General features: G+C 34.2%; 1 protein-coding gene across 5 annotated transcripts in view; it reads left to right on the forward strand.

Moving 5' to 3' along the window:
- SLC35B3 (solute carrier family 35 member B3) overlaps positions 1-20,542 on the forward strand; it is a 60,283-nt gene that overhangs the window by 35,830 nt on the left and 3,911 nt on the right. For all 5 annotated transcript variants that reach the window (XM_074208119.1, XM_074208116.1, XM_074208114.1 and 2 more), the window contains exons 7-9: positions 10,922-11,014; positions 11,436-11,547; positions 20,098-20,167. In XM_074208119.1, the coding sequence (XP_074064220.1) occupies positions 10,922-11,014; positions 11,436-11,547; positions 20,098-20,167 (275 nt within the window). The remainder of the gene's footprint in view (positions 1-10,921; positions 11,015-11,435; positions 11,548-20,097; positions 20,168-20,542) is intronic.

A 20,542-nucleotide genomic window follows, 5' to 3' on the forward strand; every position in this document is an offset into this window, starting at 1 on the left:
ATCTGCCCTGCACCCCCCCCAATAATAACAACAACAATAATAATAATAATAATAATAAATGTGCTTGAATCTTTGTTCCAACACCACTAACTCTGTCGCAGGTGGATCACATTCTTTATGATAAGTCTATGGCAAAAGTTACTTCCATATTTTTCCACCATTGCCATTGCTGATCACAACGCCCTCCTTTCGTATTTCTCCACTACCATGTACTATATTTTCTCTCTCCTTTCACTCTGACTCTGCTGTAGGGTAGCTGAGTGGCACAGCAGACAGATACCCTGCTCTGGGGCCAAGAGGCCCTGAGCCCTCATACCACCTCTTAGGCCCAGAATCTGCCTGGCCCTGTGGTCCCAGACAGGCCATCCAATCCCAGCCCCTTGCAAGAAGTAAAAAAGAAAATGTGTTATATCTGACCACTCTTCCCCCATGGTCCATCCTCTCCTTCATCATTCACATCCCTACCCCTTCCCCCTATCCCCCCCCTTCTTCTTACTCCAGATGCCTATACCCCATTGAGTATATATGCTGTTTCCTCTCCTAGCCATCTCTGATGAGAGTGAAGATTCCCTCCTTTCCCCTTGCCTTCCCCACTTCCATATCATTGCAATAGCTCATTGTAATAAAGAAAAATCTTATTATATGAAATATCTTGGCCTATTCCCCCTCTCCTTTTTCTTTCTCCCATTACATTTCCCTTTTTTCTGTTGACTCCATTTTTACACCATATTTTATCTTCAAATTCAGCTTTCTCCTGTGCTTCAACTATAAAATCTCCATCTACCTGCTCTATTAACTGAGAAGGTTCATATGAGTATTATCAGTGTCATTTTTCTATGCAAGAATACATGCAGTTCATCATCAAGTCCCTCATATTTTCCCCTTCTCCTCCAATCTCTGTGCTTTACCCGAGTCCTGTATCTGAAGATCAAACCTTCTGTTCAGCTCTGGCCATTCCAAACGGAACATTTGAAATTTCCCTGGTTCATTGAAAGTCCATCTTTTTCCCTGGAAGAAGACATTCAGCCTTGCTGGGTAGTTGATTCTCAGTTGCATTCTAAGCTCTTTTGCCTTCCAGTATATTATAAGGACCAACATAATATTGAGAAGGAAAATTTCAGATAACCTTTATCAGTCTGTAAAAGTCCAATAACATACAATAGAAAACATTTTTTTCAGGCCAGTGTTCTAAAGAATAGTACCAGAAAGTCAGTAAGTACAAAGATAAAAGTGGTTACTATAAGATATTATCCCAAAGCATAGTTTAGAATGGACCTATTTCTATGCAAAATAGAAAATTATAATGGATATTTATTTTGATAAAAATTCATCTATATACAAATGACAACACAGACATAGCCATTAAAACTTTACCTAATCAGAGTTAGCAGCTTTTCTTAGTACTGAACTGAATTGGGTGATTAACCTCATTAGAAATTACTTTAGAAAATAATCAGAGCTTGTAAAATTAAGTGCTTTATCATAATGAGCAATATGGGATTTCAGAAGCTGAACAAAGCCCAGAAGCTCTTCATAGTTTCTAGTGAACAGTCACCAGTTTTTACAATCTCCATATTCTCCAAGTACCTGGAGAGAGATAAAGAATTAAAGCATTTGCTATCTTGTTTAACATATTTCAGTACCAAAAAGAGAATCAAATAAAAATTGTCACAGAATTGAGCATGCACTAATAATTGAGAAAATTTGTAATTAATAAAACTTCTAGAGGAGAAGAATGAAATGATTTTATATAAATGATAAGTTCAGGAGGAGTTTTTAATTTATATTGACCAGAAAAAAAATGACCAAATTCATTAATGTGAGATAAGAGAATAAACACATTAAATGAGATTCTTTGGGTAGATTTTGATGGTATTATAAATTAGTTAAATACACTATAGAACAACCCCCAGTAACCTCCAGAGTGTTTATAGAATGAAAATAAATTTATTTGCAAGTGACAATCACAGCTCTTTAACCAACTCATAGAATTAATTGGTTGACTCATTTTGCAAATTAATGTGAAAGATAAACCAGTCACTATGCTGTGTATTGGGGTTACAAAGAAAGGGGAAAAAAATTCCCTGCCCTCAAGGAGCTTACAATCTAATGGGCAAGATAACTTGCAAACAATTCTGTGAAAATGAGACATATATAGGACAAATTGGAGGCCATTCCAGAGGAAGTTCATTAAGATTAAGGAGGAAAACCTTATTGCAAAAGGGAGGATTTTGCTAACATATGTAAGAATCATGGGAAGTTAAGAGATGGAGATGAGGAGGGAGAATGTTCCAATTTTCTCGCTGAGGTCAGCCAGCAAAAATAAAGAGGCCACTAGTGTCACTGTATCACAATGTATATAGAGGTAGGGAAGTAATGTGTAAGAAGACTAGAAATATAGGCCAGCTTATAAAGGACTTTAAAAACCAAACACAAGACTAGATTCTAGAAGTAATAGGATATTAGGGGAATTTATTACATAAATGGATGATAACATCAGACCTAAATTTTAGGGAGAACATTTTAATAGCCAAATGAAGGGTGATGATAAGATGAGACAGGGGACCAGCCATCAGACTATTGCAGTAGTTTGGGACTGAGATGATGAGGGCCTGCACAAATATGGTGACAGTGTCAGAAGTGAGAAGAGCCTGAATGGGAGAGAAATTACAAAGTTGAATTTAAGATGTCTATGGGACATCTTGCTTAAGATATCTAAAAGGCAGCTGGAGATAATATTAATAATTAATGTTTGTATAGTATTTGCTATGTAACAGGCATTGTGCTAAGCACTACAATTATTATCTCATTTGGTTATCACAACAACCATAAGAGGTAGGTGCTGTTATTAATATTCCCATTTCTTTTGTTGGGAGGGACAGTCTAAGGTAGTCTTTTTTTTTTTAATTTTTGAATTTTATTTATTTTTGAATTTTACAATTTTACCCTAATCTCACTTCCCTCCTGCACCCCCCCACAGAAGTCAGTCTGTTAATCTCTACATTGTTTCAGTGCTATACAATGATCTAAATTGAATGTGCTGAGAGAGAAATCATTCTTATGGGAAAAAAATAGAATATAAGAGATAGCAATATTATATAAGGTAATAGTTTTGCTTTTTTAATTAAAGGTAATAGTCTTTGGTCTTTATTCAAACTCCACAATTCTTTCTCTAGATATAGATGGTATGATCCATTGCAGATACCCCCAAATTGTCCCTGATTATTGCACTTATGAAATGAGCAAGTCCATTAAGATTCATTATCGACCCCATGTTGCTGTAAGGTTATACAATGTTCTTCTGGTTCTGCTCATCTTGCTCCGCATCAGTTCATGCAAATCCCTCCAGGCTTCTCTGAATTCCCATCCTTCCTGGTTTCTAATAGAACAATAATGTTCCATGACATACATATACCACAATTTGTTCAGCCATTCCCCAATTGATGGACATTCACTTAATTTCCAATTCTTTGCCACCACAAACAGGTCTGCTATGAATATTTTTGTACATGTGATGTTTTTACTCTTTTTCATAATCTCTTCAGGGTATAGACCCAGGACTAGTATTGCTGGATCAAAGGATATGCATATTTTTATTGCCCTTTGGGCTTAATTCCAAATTGCACTCCAGAAAGGTTGGATGAGTTCATAGCTCCACCAACAATGTATTAGTGTCCCAGGTTTCCTTTATCCCTTCCAACATTGATCATTGTTCTTTCTGGTCATGTTGGCCAGTCTGAGAGGTATGAGTTGGTACCTCATAGATGCTTTAATTTGCATTTCTCTAATAAGTAGTGATTTAGAGCAGTTTTTCAGATGACTGTGGATCACTTTGATTTCCTCATCTATAAATTGCCTTTGCATATCCTTTGACCATTTATCAATTGGGGAATGGCTTGTTTTTTTAAAGATTTGACTCAGTTATCTGTATATTTTAGAAATGATTCCTTTATCAGAAATACTAGTTGTAAAATTCTTGGTTACAGTGGTTTTCTGTGCAAAAGCTTTTTGATGTAATCAGAATTGTCTAGTTTGTTTTTATTGATGTTCTCCATCTCTTCCTTGGTCATAAACTGCCTTCCTTTCCATGGATCAGACAAGTAAACTATTCCTTGATCTCCTGGTTTGCTTATAATATTGTTTTTTATGAGTAAATCCTCTATCCATTTTAATCTTATCTTGGTGTAGGATGTTAGATGTTGGTCTAATCCAAGTTTCTGCCAGACCAACTTCCAATTTTCCCAACAGTTTTTATTGAAGAGAAAGTTTTTATCCCAATAGCTCGACTCTCTGGATTTATTAAACAGCAGATTACTATAATCATTTCCTGCTATTATACCTAGCCTATTCCACTGGTCCACTACTCCATTTCTTAGCCAATACTAGACAGTTTTGATGACTGATGCTTTATAATATAATTTTAGATCTGGTAGGGCTAAGCCACCTTCTTTTGCACTTTTTTTCATTAAACCCTTGGAAATTCTTGACTTTTTATTTCTCCAAATGAATTTGCTTACAATTTTTTCTAACTCCCTGGAAATTCTCGACTTTCTATTTCTCCATATGAATTGCTTACAATTTTTTCTAACTCATTAAAGTAATTTTTTGGAATTTTGATTGGTGGGGCACTAAACAAGTAGTTTGGTTTTGGTAGAATTGTCATTTTTATTATATTAGCTCGACCTATCCATGAGCAGTTGATAGTTGCCCAGTTATTTAAATCTGATTTTATTTGTGAGAGAAGTGTTTTGTTGCTGTTTTCATAGAGTTTTGAGTCTGCCTTGGCAAGTAGACTCCCAAGTATTTTGTATTGTATGAAGTTATTTTGAATGGGATTTCTCTTTCTAGCTCTTGCTGCTGTATCTTGCTAGTAATATATAGAAATGCTGACGTTGTATGAGAGTTTATTTTATATCCTCTGATTTTGCTAAAGTTGCTAATTGTTTCTAGTAGTTCTTTAGATATTTTTTAGGATTCTCTTGGTATACCATCATGTCATCTGCAAAGAGTGAGAGTTTCGTTTCTTCCTTACCAATTCTAATTCCTTCAGTTTCTTTTTTCTTCTCTTATTGCTGAAACTAACATTTCTAATACAATATTTTTAAAAAATACAGTATTGAAGAGTAGTGGTGATAATGGGCATCCTTGTTTCATCCTTGATCTTATTGGGAATGCTTCTAGCTTATCCCCATTGCATTCAGCATCTATTGAGATAATCATATGATTTCTTTTTTTTTTTTAAGGTTTTTGCAAGGCAAATGGGGTTAAGTGGCTTGCCCAAGGCCACACAGCTAGGTAATTATTAAGTGTCTGAGACCAAATTTGAACCTAGGTACTCCTGACTCCAAGGCTGGTGCTTTATCCACTATGCCACCTAGCCACCCTCCACATAATCATATGATTTCTGATAGGTTTGTTATTGATATAGTTTAAACTATTTTCCTAATATTGAACTAATTCTGCATTCCTGGTATAAATCCTGCTTGATCATAGTGTATATTTTAATGATTATCATAGTGTATTATCTTAGTATATTATCTTAGTGGTAACTTGTTGTAATCACTTTGCTAAGATTTTATTAAGATTTTTGCATCTATATTCATTAGAGGGATAGGTCTATAATTTTCCTTCTCTGTTTTGACTCTTCCTGGTTTAGGTATCAGCACTATATTGGTGTCATAGAAAGAGTTATCAGAGTTCTGTCCTCACCTATTTTGCCAAAGAGTTTATATAGAACTGGAAACATGTGTTCCTTAAATGTTTGATAGAATTCACTTGTGAATCCTTCTGGCCCTGGAGATTTTTTTCTTAGGGAGTTCAATAATGACTTGTTGAATTTCTTTTTCTGAGATAGGCTTATTTATGTATTTAATTTCCTCGTCCTTTTACATGGGCAACTTATATTTTTATAAATATTCATCCATTTCACTTGGATTATCAATTTTATTAGTATATAGTTGGGCAAAATAATTGCGCATCGTTATTTTAAATTCCTCTTCATTGGTGTTGAGTTTACCTTTTTCATTTATGATACTGGTAATTTGGTTTTCTGCTTTCTATTTAACCAAATGTTTATTAACTTTATTTTTTTTTATAAAATCAACTTTTTGTTTTATTTATTCAATAGCTTTCTTGATTTTGATTTTATTAATTTCTCCTTTAATTTTTAGATTTCAATTGGGGACATTTAATTTGTTCTTTCTCTAATTTTTTTAGTTGCATATTAGTTCATTGATTTCCTCTTTGTCTAATTTATTCTTGTAAGCATTTAAAGATAAAATATATCACCTGCCAACTGCTTTGGCTGTGTCCCATAAGTTTTGGTATGTTGTCATTATCTAGGATGAAATCATTAATTATTTCTATAATTTGTTGTTTGATCCATTCATTCTTTAAAATGAGGTTATTTAGTTTCCAGTTAGTTTTAGGTCTATCTCTCCCTGGCCCATTATTGCATTTGATTTTTATGGCATTATGATCTGAGAAGGATATATTCACTATTTCTAGCTTTCTGCATTTGATTATTAGGTTTTTATGTCCTAGTACATGGTCAGTTTTTGTGTAAGTGCCATGTCCTGCAAAAAAAAGTATATTCTTTTCTATCCCCATTCAAACTTTCTCCAAAGGTCTATCATGTCTAGGTTTTCTAACACTCTGTTTACCTCCTTTACTTCCTTGTTTATTTTATGGTTAGATTTATCTAAATCTGAGAGCAGGAGGTTGAGGTCTCCCACCAGTAGAGTTTTGCTGTCTATATAACTCATTCAACTTCTCTAAAAATTTGGATGCTATACCACTTGGTGCATATATATTTTGTATTGAAATTGCTTCATTGTGTATGGTACTTTTTAGGAGGATATAGTTCCCTTCTTTATTGTGTTTTTATGAGATCCATTTTTGCAGCCGCTTTGTCTGAGATAAGGATTGCAACCCCTGCTTTTCTCACTTCAGCTGAAGCAAAATATATTTTGCTCCAACCTTTTACTTTAACTTTATATGTATCTCTCTACTTCAAATGAGTGTCTTGTAAGCAACATATTGCAGGATTCTGATTTTTAATCCAGTTTGCTATTTGATTAAGTTTTATGGGAGAATTTGTCCCATTCACATTTAAAGTTATAATTACTAACTTTTTATTGCCCTGCATGCTATCTTCCCTCTGTTATATTTTCCCCTTTTGCCCACTTTATCCATATTCCCCAGTATTTTGTTTCTGAATATCCCCATCTTCACTGTTTTCCCCCTTGTATCTAATCCCCTTCCCTTTCTTTCCCCTTTCCCTTTGCCCATTCTTCCTTCTATTAGTTCCTCTTTTCCTCCCCCACCCCTTTCCATTTTTAATAATTGAAAGGTAAGCTAAGTTTCTCAACCTGAGTGTGTGTGTATATTAACTTTAGGTCTAATCTGATGAGAGTAAGATTCAGGCAGTTCTCACTTCCTTCTTTCTTCCCCTCTATTGCAATAGGTCCTTGGTACCTCTTTATATAATGTGATTCACCCCATTCAGTCTCCTCCATCTTCGCATCTCTTTTACTGTCCCCCTTTTTAAGGAGATATTGCTTTTCAATCATTTTATCTGAGTCACAGTTAAGTCATGACTGCTCATTATTTCTCGCTAATTATATTCTCTCTAATAGAGTTACAGTTCTTGAGAATTATGAGAGTCTCTCTCCCAGGTGTGGACATGGCCAATTTCAGCTTATTGGATAGCAGGTTTTTTTTCTTTACCCTTTATTTAACCTTTCCATGCGTCTCTTGAGCTGTTTGATGTCCAAATTTTTCTGTTTAGCTCTGGTCTTTTCATCAGGAAAAGTTGGAAGTCTCCTATTTCATTAAATGTCCATCTTTTCCCCTGGAAGGTTTAGTTTTGCCAGATAGTGGATTCTTGGCTGCATTCCAAGCTCCCTTGCTCTTTGGAATACCCCATTCCAGACCCTTCTGTCCCTTAGTGTTGATGTAGCCAGGTTCTGTGTAATCCTTACTGTGGCTCCTTGGTATTAAATTGTTTTTTCTGGCTGCTTGTAGGATTTTCTCTTTTCTCTTATCTTATAGTTCTGGAATTTGGCCAAAATATTCCTTGGTATTTTTCATTTTAGGATCCCTTTCTGGAGGGGAATTGCTGTATTCTTTCTATACCTTTTTTTGCCCTCTGGTTCCATAATATCAGGGCAGTTTTCCATCACTAAATCCTGTAAAATTAAGTGCAGGCTTTTTTTTTCTCTTCAATATTTTCAGGAAGCCCAATGTTTCTTAGGTTGTCTCTTGTGATTTTATTCTTGAGATCAGTGGTTTTGCTGATGATGAGGTATTTTACATTTTCTTCTTTTTTTAATTGATTTTTTTGGTTTTGTTTAACAGATTCTTGTTGTCTCATGAAGTCATTAGTCAGATTCCATTTTTTAGAGGAGAATTTTCTTAATTTACCTTCTGTAACTCGATTTCTAGTTGGTCAATTCTATTTTGGAAGGAGTTTTCCATTTGACCAAGTGTGGTTTTGAGAGAATAATTTTCCTTTTGTCCAGTTGTATTTGTCCAATTGTATTTTCCAAGGATTTGTTTCCTTGTTGCAAGATGTTAATTTTCTCTTGCAAGTGTTAATTTTCTCTTGAGTTTCTTTTCTCAAATTTTCCAAAAAAATTCCTTCCAGATTTTTTCAAGGAAGTCTTTCTGGGCTGGAGACCAATTCATATTCTCCTCAGAGGTTCTAGCTCTCTGGGTTAGGATCTGTCTCTTCAGAGTAGCTTTTAATGGGTCCTCCTTTTGCTGGCTTTTTGTCATTTTCCTGAGATCTTATGTTGGGGGAGGGGCTGGTTCACCGAAGTTTGTTGTTGAGATTCCCTAGAGGCTTTACTCACTTGGTTTAGTAACTCCAAGTGGGCCAGCCAGTAGGGGGTGCTGGTTGCTTTCTCTCGAGTGTCTGTGACCTTGATCTGAAGCCCTCTCCCCTAGGCCTGGGGGCAGGGGCTCATCAGGGTCTGACTTATCCTTGAACTATGTGGGCTGGGCCCTGGGGCCATTATGTTAGTTTCCCTTTGGGGGGGGGGTGCTCTGAGGCATGCTGAGGCAGGGGGAGGGGGGTGCTGTTACTGTGTTTGTTCTGGGAAGTGTGGAGCTCCGGGCCCCAGCAGAGCAAGTTGCACTCTGCATCTCTCTATGCTGGGGCTGCCCAGGCCACCGCTCCTGTGGCCAAAGACTCTGTGGCCTTGGACTTCAGCTCCTACACTCAAGACAGTAGCTGATCCTGGGTTAATCCCGGTCTCACCCTGCCCCTGCTGGCTCTCTGCTCTCTTCCCCCAGCTGACCCACAATCCCAGAGACAGACCTTTCTGGGTTTTGTTGATAGGATTTTTGTTAAGAGGTTTCTTTCATATTATTTCTGAGGGAAAACCAGGAAATCTTAGCACAGTGCCTGTCTTCTCTCCACCATCTTGACAGGAAGTCTCTATTATCCCCATTTCACAAATTAGGAAACTGAGGCAAACAGAAGTTAAATAATTTATCTAAGGTCACACAGCTAATGAGTATCTGGGTGTGGATTTGAGCTTGTCTTCCTGACTTCGGGGCTAGTTCTCTATCTGACTAGGTCAAATCATGTCCAGTAAGACTGGAAGTTGGCAGAAAAGTTAGGTTGGACAAGTAGATCTGAGAGTCTGTCATCTTAGTAGAGATGATAATTAAAACAGTGGGAACTGATTCATGGACCAAGGAAACAATGTAGAGAGGCAAGAGATGAGCACCCAGGAAAGAGCTTTGGGAAATCCCTACTTTTAGAAGATTTAGCATGGATGAAGATTCAGCAAAGGAGAAAGAGCAGTCAAGCAAGTATTTTTCTTGGACAAGACTAATAAACCCTTACTAGTACATACCTAACATAACACTTTGCACACAATAGGAGCCTAATAAATTTTGAGTTGAATTTCTTAAGTTTGAACTACTAGAACCATGAATGCTAAACCTTTCTAATCTGCACTGCTTGTGTTAACTTGAGTTATAATTATCCTATTCTTTATAGGTGTAGAAATGGAAAAAATAGATCATCACATAAGAAATTCATGGCCAGGAAGTATTGGGTAAACAGCAAATGATAGACAGTATAGTGATTCCAGACAATGCAGCATAATGGAAAGAGCTTGGATCCTGGGAATGGGGAGATACTAGTTCTTCTTTAAGAAGCAAATTGTTTAGCCTTGCTTACCCTATATCTCATTATCTGTAATATTGGGGGGAGGGTGTCACATAACTCTAACTCCAAGTTCCCTTCCAGGCCTAAAGTTTTTTGTACAAACATGGTTATGTGTTTTAACCTAAATCTCTGATACTGCCGAGTCAATCAAGAGACTCCTTTCTTAAACACTAGTCAGAATAAATTCTATATCGTCACATAAGAAATTCATGGTCAGGAGGTATTGGATAAGCAGCAGGGAGTAACAAAAGTATTAAGATTGTTAGGCAGATAAACCTTGAGCTTTATAAATTGGTGGAAGAATAGAAAAGTTTTCATATGAAGTCTGGCATGTGATGCTTTACTATATTCTTTTTTATTATGAATGTATGTCAGTTTAAAGTATTTCTAGAAAGATCAAATATTAGTGTCATATTCTAAAACCATCATCTTCTAATTCATTAACTGCTCTAAGATATTTAATATATTTAAAAGATAATATGTACTGCAGGATTTTGTTTAATTTAGTCTGTAAAGTTTAATTAGTCCATAAACTATAAACAGTTACTATTAACCATCATTTTTAGTATGTTAGTCTATATAGTGACATTGATGTTAGCTTCAGAATGTTTTGTGCTGAAGACCAAATTGAATAAATTAATCGAGCCACATATTTAAAAGCCTTAGTTTCCTATCTTTGGTTTGATAGTTCCTATCACTAGATAATTTTTTTAAACCACTTTATTTTATCCATTCCAGGTTTTGTATTCCTATTCAATAGGTTTTGTGTACATTTTATTGGGATTGACATGCACTACTGGATTAAGCCCTGCAGTAGCATTTTGTTCAAAGGTAAATGCCTGTTAATTACTTTTTAAACAAACATCTAAATAGTTTTCTATATACTTTTAATCTCCCTTGTTGGAAAAGATAGCTACTAATATAATTTAGAAATTCCTTTAATATAATCTTACCATGACCTGTATTAGGACGTCATAAATTTAGATTGCATGATTTATATTTTAATATGTTTTGTCCTTGCTACAACCCAGCAAATTATTTTTTAAAAAATCACTATGCCAAAGTTGTAGATTTTTAATTTCATTATAATTTTTCCATTCTTTAATCAAATTTAAATAAGAATCTTTGCTTGAATGCATTGTTGAACAACTTATTATTGCTCAAGCAGTTGATTAAAATCTGTATTTTATTTCATCTCCTAATACCTCAGGGTTTGTTTTGCATTTTCCTAACAGGTTTTTTGTTGTTGCAGCATCCAGTGCAGACGTATGGCTATGCATTCCTTTTCTCCCTTACTGGATACTTTGGAATCTCCTTTGTTCTGGCTTTGATTAAAATTTTCGGTGCACTTCTTGCTGTAACAGGTATGAGTAGCATCTATGCTTGATTTTTTTTTAACATAATTATTTTAAAACATTTCTAAATGTTATTTTCCAAAAGCAGGAGTAGAATCCACTTTTTCCAGGTCCCAGCTAGTAAGTATGTGAGGTCAGATCTAATTGATTCCAAGTTCACTCATTGCCTTAAATAACTCCACTATCTATGATAATTCCTCTACTTGATTCCATCCTCTTCCCCCCTTCTCTAGTAAAATGCATTCCCCTAATCATCGTTCTTCCCCTCCTTCACTTCCTCCCTCTCCTACTCTTTCTCTCTCTAATCTTCTCTTTCTTTGGTTTATCCTTTCCTATTTCCTGCAAGCACGCTTAGTTTTTCTCATCTTAAAAATCTCTTACTAGATAATACTATCCCCTTTAGTTATTTCCCTATCTTCTTTCTCCATTTTTCAGTTAAAATCCTAAAAAAATAAGTTTGTCTATACCTGTTGCTATCAATTTCACCCCAATACTCACTCATTTGCATTTTGGCTTCCAGTATTATCATTGACTTCTCTTCCAAAGTTACCAACTATCACTTAAGTGTTAAATCTGATAGCCTGTTTCCCACCTTTATTCTTCTTAGTCTTTCTCTACCTTTTTACTCTTTTGTAGGTTTTTTGTTATCTCTTTATTCTCCTACTGCCTTTCTAATTATATCTTTTTTGTATTCTTTGCTGCATTATAATGGATAACTATGAGTATGTAATCATCCCTCCACATTTGTAAGAATTAGGGACACAGCACTTCTACAAATGTGAAAAACTACAAATTATATACCACCCCAAAATTCACTTTTATTAATTCTTACCATATTTATTTAAAACACAAACAAGTAAAATAACACACTACACTCATAAAAAATGATTCAGTTTCTATGTGAGAGAAATTAGTATCTCACAAACTATGCAGTCTTCACAATAGTCCCTGAAGCTATATCAACTGATTCACGGATTTCCTTCTACTAAAAAGCACAAGATAGAAAGATCACTGGGAAAGAAAATCACATGACTAAGCCTGGATAGTAGAGTTCTAATAATGAAAAATATGTTCCAGTGGTTTCCTGTTACCTCAGGGATTAAATATAAATTCTTTTCTTTGACATTTAAAGCCCTTCATAGTCTGGCTTTTTCTTACCAACCTTCTGATACATATTTTGCCCTTGATAAACTCTTAATCCAATGAAACTGTATTTTACCATGACACTCCATCCCATATTTCAGTGCCTTTGTGCTACTCATTAAGCCTGGGAATGTACTGCCTCTTGATTACCCTATCTCAAAATCTTTAACTTAACTTAGAACTCAACATGTAATTAAAACTATTTCAGTTTGACCTATTGAAACAAGCTCCTAACATGGATGAAGGAAATGGATGAAGGAAAAGACATAACAGTAATTATAATAATCTTGTTATTGTGAAATTTAACATATACATCAGTTAGCATTACAGTGTGATCAAAAGAGCCTAAAGATTTGTTTAGTCAATCACTTGACTGGCACCTTAGTAAAACAATGGTATAAAATGTAAACCCAATCCCAAAATTGTACAGAACCTGGTGAAAGATTATATATTGTATCACCTTATAGAAGGGCAAGAAATAGTGGAGGGAGAAAAAAGCAGTTTGAAAAAGCCTTGAGTTAGAGATTCAGCTAAACAAAGTTATCCTGAGGGCATTTAAGAATGAAACTGAAATGAAGATAACAAGTAAACAAAGAAAAGATCTACAAACAAATTTTATTCCACATCAAGGGCAGTGAGATCACCCACCATAGCTGGACTCTTGACATCATAGTCTCACATGAGTTAATCAATGATACATGCTTAGAGAACATGTAACTAATAGGATTATTGTTCTAGAACTGGAAGGGATCTTAGAGTTCATAGAATCTTTAAATCTCAGGTCACACAGGTAGTAAATTCAGTGTATCAATAAATACCAGATGTCAGTAATTACCAGGCTGGGTTTGAATATAGACTCTCCAATTCCAGAAGTAGCATTTTTTTCCACTGTATCACACTATCCTGAAAAAACAAATCAAAGGTAGGAATAGCAACTGGGATGAATCAGATATAAAAAAGAGGTCTGACCTGAGATTGGGATGTTTCTGATGAGATGGATGATGGATGAGAATTGGCGGTCACCAATTAAAGATTGAGAGATGAAGATTGAGAGTTTTCTTTGAATAGTGAATGAATTCACATAAGCCCTGGGATTTTTAACTTTTCAGGATTTATTATAGAAGGTTTACAAAGATACAGATTAAAGCTCCTAGAAAAGCATTAAGTACTTTGAGGATAAGCTAGGTGATGTTTGAGAGAGACAGAGAAAGAAAGAAGAGAAAAGACAGACAGCCATGACCACATGGCATGGGGGCCCGTGGTGCTCCAGTCCAGTCTAGATTGGGAGCATGTGGCCAAGGATGGAGCAAGCAGGTAGAGTCCAGGAGAGAGAGAGCCCAAGGAGGGGTGGTGCTTCTTCTTAAATGCACTTCTATAATGGGTTGGACAAAGGGTGGCACTTGGGAAGTGCTCTAGCACCTTGTTTAGGTCTCTTTCTGATAGGCTATGTACTGGTCCTTTCTGTCTCAAGTGCGCAACCTCTAAGTTCAATATGTCATTTCCTGTCACACCAGTGTCAGTGGGCAAAGTCGGGTAGTTGGAAAGGGAAAGAGGAAGCTGGAGGAAAGTTGAACAATCCAAGGCCATTCCATCCTGGAATGGAGTCACTTTGAACAATAGAATTTCCCAGATAGATCACAATATCTTCCCTGCATCAAAAACCTCTATAAGTGCTTTAAGTGTCCTGTTTTGATCAATGTGTGAGGGGAAAATCTTGGCCCCCACAAAGTGGTGGAGGAAACATTAGTAACTACTGACCCATCTTTCTCATTTCATATAAAATTGTTATGAAAATGACAAATGTATAATCTCTACATATATCAGATACAACTTTGATGAGATGAGTATAAACAGACAGACTTTCTTGAGTGATATTCCATAAACCATGTCATTTTCATGGTTAAATTGACTGAAGTATAGAAGATATGATCTCATAGTGCCTATAATTTAACTACAAATAAGTGTTTAATTTGGTAGAAAAAATAGTCATCTTAAAGGTATGCATATGTCAAAATAACATGACTCCCTGAAAAATAATAACTAAGGAAATCTTGTTCCTAGACTCTGTAATCATTAATATCAAGAAGACATAAACTAGGGAAATCTGTGCTTGCCAAAGGTATTGATTATTTTCTTGAAGGAGATGCAATGCAAAACCCAAATTGAAATAGGATTCCTATAGATAATGATGTCTTCCAGGTGTTCCTGTTTATGGACGATGATTACAAATAATTAGAACATTACCCATCAACTAGAACATTACAGAGCTTTTTCACTGATATCCAGTTTGGCCTAACTCATCTACATGATAAAAATCAAGTAATTTAAGAATGTCTGTTGTCTTTTCTGATACTCAATTAAATGGAAAGCTATTGTTCTTGTCCAGGATAATATACATATTTGTGTATATAATATGTGACTTATATTAAAATCAGACTCAACATTTAATATCAAGAGGAGGTGGCTATATTACCTTTGGGAAATTGCAAATTTTTACCCTAAGCTTCTCCTTGAAATAAAGGCCTATTTTTTAATATCAGCATCCTTGCTGCATATCATGAACACTGGTCTTTGATGAATTCAAATTATGACCTGTGATAAGGGCATTAGAATAATGCAGTTATGTACATGAATAGAGTAAACATTCTATTAGCAAGTGATTATTAAGGAGAACTAGAATAAAGTATGCCATCAAAGAAATATATGGTAAAATAAGAGATGGGTTAAACATGAAAGAACAAGAATGTATTATCTACTATCCTCTTTGCTCCTCATAATATCAAGAGAAGCTAAAGGCCATAACTAGCATCGTGATGGACCTCCAGTAATAAACTTAAAGGATGACAAGGACAAGAGTTACAAAGGATAGGCAAGCATGGCTGAGTATTTGATTATTTATTTCTTCATAATAAGCCTAGCAATCTTGACTCTAAATTTTTATGAAACTATTAATACACATTCTATATCCACATTTATGTCAGTCATGAAAGATTCATGTGTGTATGTGTCCTTGCATATGGGTGTATGAATTTATGTGTATGTGTACATATATATATATATGTATAATACATATGTGTATTTTTGTTCAAATAACCACTTATACTTCTATATATGCACACACAAACTCAGCAAGAAGACCTACTTAGTAATAATGAAAAGATCTAAGAGAAAATACTTTCGTTTATTTCTGTAATTGTTTTCCTCTTTGTTCAGTGAAGTGATATTTGATAAGTTTAAAAATATAGCATTTCATAATGTGAAAATTTTAAAATATGAAACTTTTCTTAGGTTTTCTATCCCAGATCTTAAATATTAATTCAATTCTTTTAAAAATACAAAAATTAGAAGATGTTTATTTACTGTACTGTGAAACAATATTCCCTTATTTCCTACATTTCCTTTCATTCTTCTATTGAGTGTGGGACTGATGAAAATGTTTAATGAAAATTGTATTTCTATTAGGAAAATGAGACCTTATCAGACTTAATTGGAAAAAAAGAACAAAAGGCATTTAACTTCTGAAATAGTTATAAATATTTTAATTAATAACTGATTTGGTGAAACAGAAATAATACTAATTAAAAGCTGAAGTAATTTAAGTGTTTTTAAATTATTCATCTGTAAACTCAATTTTCTAATTAAAACTATACTTTTTTATTTTGCTTTTTCCATATAATGGAAAAAATCTTTTTCTAATATACATAAATTCATACAGTATTTCAAAACATTGCAATGTTACAAAACATTACTTAGCTTTAAAATAAGTAATTATTGGGGGCATACCATGAATAAGCAAGGAATGTTCTACAATGTTAAAAATATGATTGACTGTATAGTATGATATCTTGAGAGGACCAAGTAGAGAATGAAGTAGAGTAGAATAAGAACAGCCTTCAAGAGAAGACCATTAAAGTAACTCAGGTAGTAATAAAAGATCTTGGTCACATGTTAGGTAGAAAGCAAAGAAGGTAATACATATACACATATATATGTATATGTAATACATATACACATATAATACATATATAATACACCTGTATATAATATATACATACAATACATATATGATACACATATATATAATATACATATATACACATAATATAAAACAATGATTTGACACTTGTTGACATTGGTTGACAATGATAGCCACTAAAGAAATAATTGAATCTGATAAGGGAAGATTTAGGAAGATAGCTATTATAAGTTCAACTTAAGCTTTGTTGTGTTTGAGATTCCAGTAGGACAACCAGTCAATGATGTTCTCTAGGCATTTAGAAGCGTAGGTTTGGATTTGGTTGTTGGGAGAGAAATCAAGGGTTATCTTGGATTTTTTTAGTCATTTGCATAAAGGTATCACCTGAAACTTGATGCTGTATCATTTTGGTTCAGTAGAAAGAACACTGGACCTAGAGTCCAGAAACCTGAATTGAAATCTCTGCTCTCATATTCACCTTTTTTTTTTTTTTTAAACAAGGCAGTGGGGTTAAGTGACTGCCCAAGGTCACAGAGCTAGGCAATTATTACATGTCTGAGACCAGATTTGAACTCAGATTCTACTGACTCCAGGATCGGTGCTCTATCCACTGTGCCACCTAGCTGCCCCTTCTTTGTGACCTTGCAGCATTCAAATAATTTACCTGAGATCTCAATTTCCACAACTTTAAAACTGGGAAATGGGTAAGCAGGAGATTGGACTAGATAATTTCTGAGAATTCTTGTACCTTTCCAGCTCTAAATTTATGCTCCTAAGAATGAAATTACCAATAAAGAGACTGATAAGTGAGAGAGAAGCTACTCAAGACTGTCATGAAAGTGGATAGCATGTTCTACCATGAATCTTCTAGAATTGTTTTAGGTTGTTTTAGAATTCCTAATTCTTTCAAAAGTGGTTTTGTCTTTACAATGTTATAATTACCATATAAATTGTTTTCCTGGTTCTGTTAATTTCACTTTGCATTTTTTTTATTATATCACATTCATAGACTACAATATTGTCAACCCATCAATGGGTATTTAGTTTAATTAAAATTATAGTTAGTTCATACAGTTCTTCCTAGGTTTCTCTGAAACCATGTCCTTCATTATTTATTATAGCACAATAGTATATATTACATTTATATACTATAACTTGTTCAACTATTCCTCAATTAATTGGGACCTCCCTCAATTTTCAGTAATTTACTACTAGAAAAAGAGCTTTCATAAATATTTTTGTACCTATGAGTCCTTTCCTTCTTTCTTATTCCCAAATTTAATGAAAAATTTTTCTGAATGAAATGCCTATCTGAATAAGAGGCAGGCAGACTGCCCAATTCCTACACACCTACTACAGTGAAGTCCTAAAGGACACACTACACCAAAAAATAATCAAGAAATCCAATGAGAAGCAATAGCGACTTCTTCTACCCTAAAACTACACAAAAAATTCAGCCAGAAACCCACAGGCAATGAGAAAAGCAGTCCCTCCAGCAAAATCAGCATGAACATGAGCAAAGATGAAAAACTTGTAACCTGCAAGATTATATATTGAAGCCAGCCAGCCACCAGATAAGTCAGAAAGTCCTAGGTGGTAGCCCCAGATTGAGACCAGTACTGTGCTCATACCCCCAGAACCCCAGGCCCCCAGTCTCCTTAAAAAATGTATTACTTTAAACTTGATAGTTTAAGTTTCAAAGATCCAGAGCTGGGTTGGGACCCCTGGAAATTCAGGGAAGAACCCAAAGTAGTAACAATCAAAACTACCCATCTCTCCAGAAAGATCAATGGGAGGCAAAAGGCTAGGAAGAGCATAATGCTCAATTTCAGAACTTAGAATAGGAGAGGAGTAAATCAAGGAAAATGCAGCTAAATTTAAAAAAGAAAAAGGAAAAAGACTTCAAATCTAGAAGTCCCCCAGAAGGAACAAGTAATTCCGTAATAACTACAAATTCAGAGGTTAAAAAAAAGGATTTTTCCACAATGATTACATGAGTGCAAAGGGGAAAAAAAAGATATAAAATTGAAATAAAATTTTTTAGATCTTTGGAAGAAAGAATTGAAAAGAGATTAAGCAGAAAAGAGAAAATGGAATTTCCAAGAAATGGAAAACTAGAATAGAACAAAGAAAAGTTGATGACTCCAGGTCACAGCAATAACTATTAGAACAAAATCAAAAGTTTGAAAAAAATAGAAAAAAATATGAGCTATCAGTTATCAAAAACTAGTGACAATTCAAAGAGATATTTTTAAGCTGCTGAACTCCCTAAAAAACACTTCTTTCTAAAAGGCCAAATTATATATTTCAGTAAACCAAGAATGAAAAAATGCCTAGCAAGAAAGCAAATAAAGATATAGCTTACTTATCACTTCTTCAAAGGAAGCCCAATAGGAAAAGTCTCAGAAATGTAATAATCAAAAGTCAGGATTACACAAAACCTGAATAATAAATAAGAGGATTTCAACTGTTTTGATAATGGCCTTGTCTACCCACAGGGAGGGTTTTTTCCTAGGCAGAGCTGTTTTTAAAAAAAAGGTTTATTGACATTTTTGATGTCACTTCCCAGTCTATCTACTTACTTTTTGTTATACAGCTCTAACTGTAAAGTTAAAACAAAGACATTGTCCTTGTCTGGCAGAGTAGATGTCATTACAAGGTAGATCTCACTACTTTGTACTATCTGCTGAAAGAGTAATACTGGAAACAAGATTGGTCTCAGCATTAACGTACTAGAAAAAAAGATCTGTGTTGTTTTCCTTTACATTATTATAATTCTATAAATTGTTCTCTTGGTTTGACTACCTCCTGCTGTGTCAGTTCATAAATGAAAGTTTCTCTGACTTCTTCACAGTGAATTTTTCTCATTATATTCATGGATTATTCAACCCATCAGCATTCTCTTTATTGTAACAATTATTGTCACAATTAACTTGATAAAACTTCGGGGAAAAATTATCATGATGTCATTTTGGTTATCTTATTTTTTAAATTTCCATTTCTTTGTTTAATTTATAATTGTTATTTCAGTGTTAACTTCACATCTTTATTTTTCTATTTTTCCTTTTTTTACTAATGCTAATGTTAGTTCTGAATCAATATTCTGACTGTATACTGATACCTGACTCCCACATCAATAAAAGTTCCTTTTCTACCTGATAAATATTTTATTTTAAGTAGCATCATATAGAACTAAATAGATTATATTTTAAAAGGTTTTAATGATTTAATTGCATTTTAGAGTAAATATTCATGTCACATAGAAAAAAAGAAATCTATTATATTTAGCATTCAATGGAAATCTTGTTAGATACCTCATTCTAGTAAGTTTCTCTTTTATTATTATTATTATTATTATCATAACAGTTTCAATGAAAGTTTTGTAGGATACAAGCAGGAAAATGGGCACATATTAAACTGATCCTTTGTTTGTCTTATAGTAACAACAGGAAGAAAAGCAATGACCATTGTGCTTTCCTTTATATTCTTTGCTAAGCCATTCACATTTCAGTAAGTACTTGGTCTTCTACAGTTTTCTCAGCTTCTATGTAGTATAATACATAATTCCCTAAATTACATATAATTCATCTTTTGTATTTTTGCTCTCTTTGATAAAATCTTTAATTTTAATAGTTTTATTATGCTTTAGAAAATATTTGATAATGAATCCTTTTGCTTAAAACTCTTTGCAGATATCTCTATATCACTCATAGTTAAATTCACTTTTTATATAAATGGATTCTAACTGCTTGTTTCCTAAAACAAGAGTTCAGAATTTTTCTTCCTATAATGCAAAGAAATCATGTAGATGTGCCTAAAAAACTGACTTGGTATTTGATTTCTGTCACATATAATACATGTCCATCTTTCATTAGAATAATTCTT

Source organism: Macrotis lagotis, chromosome X (assembly GCF_037893015.1).
Source record: "Macrotis lagotis isolate mMagLag1 chromosome X, bilby.v1.9.chrom.fasta, whole genome shotgun sequence".
Lineage (NCBI taxonomy): Eukaryota > Metazoa > Chordata > Mammalia > Peramelemorphia > Peramelidae > Macrotis > Macrotis lagotis.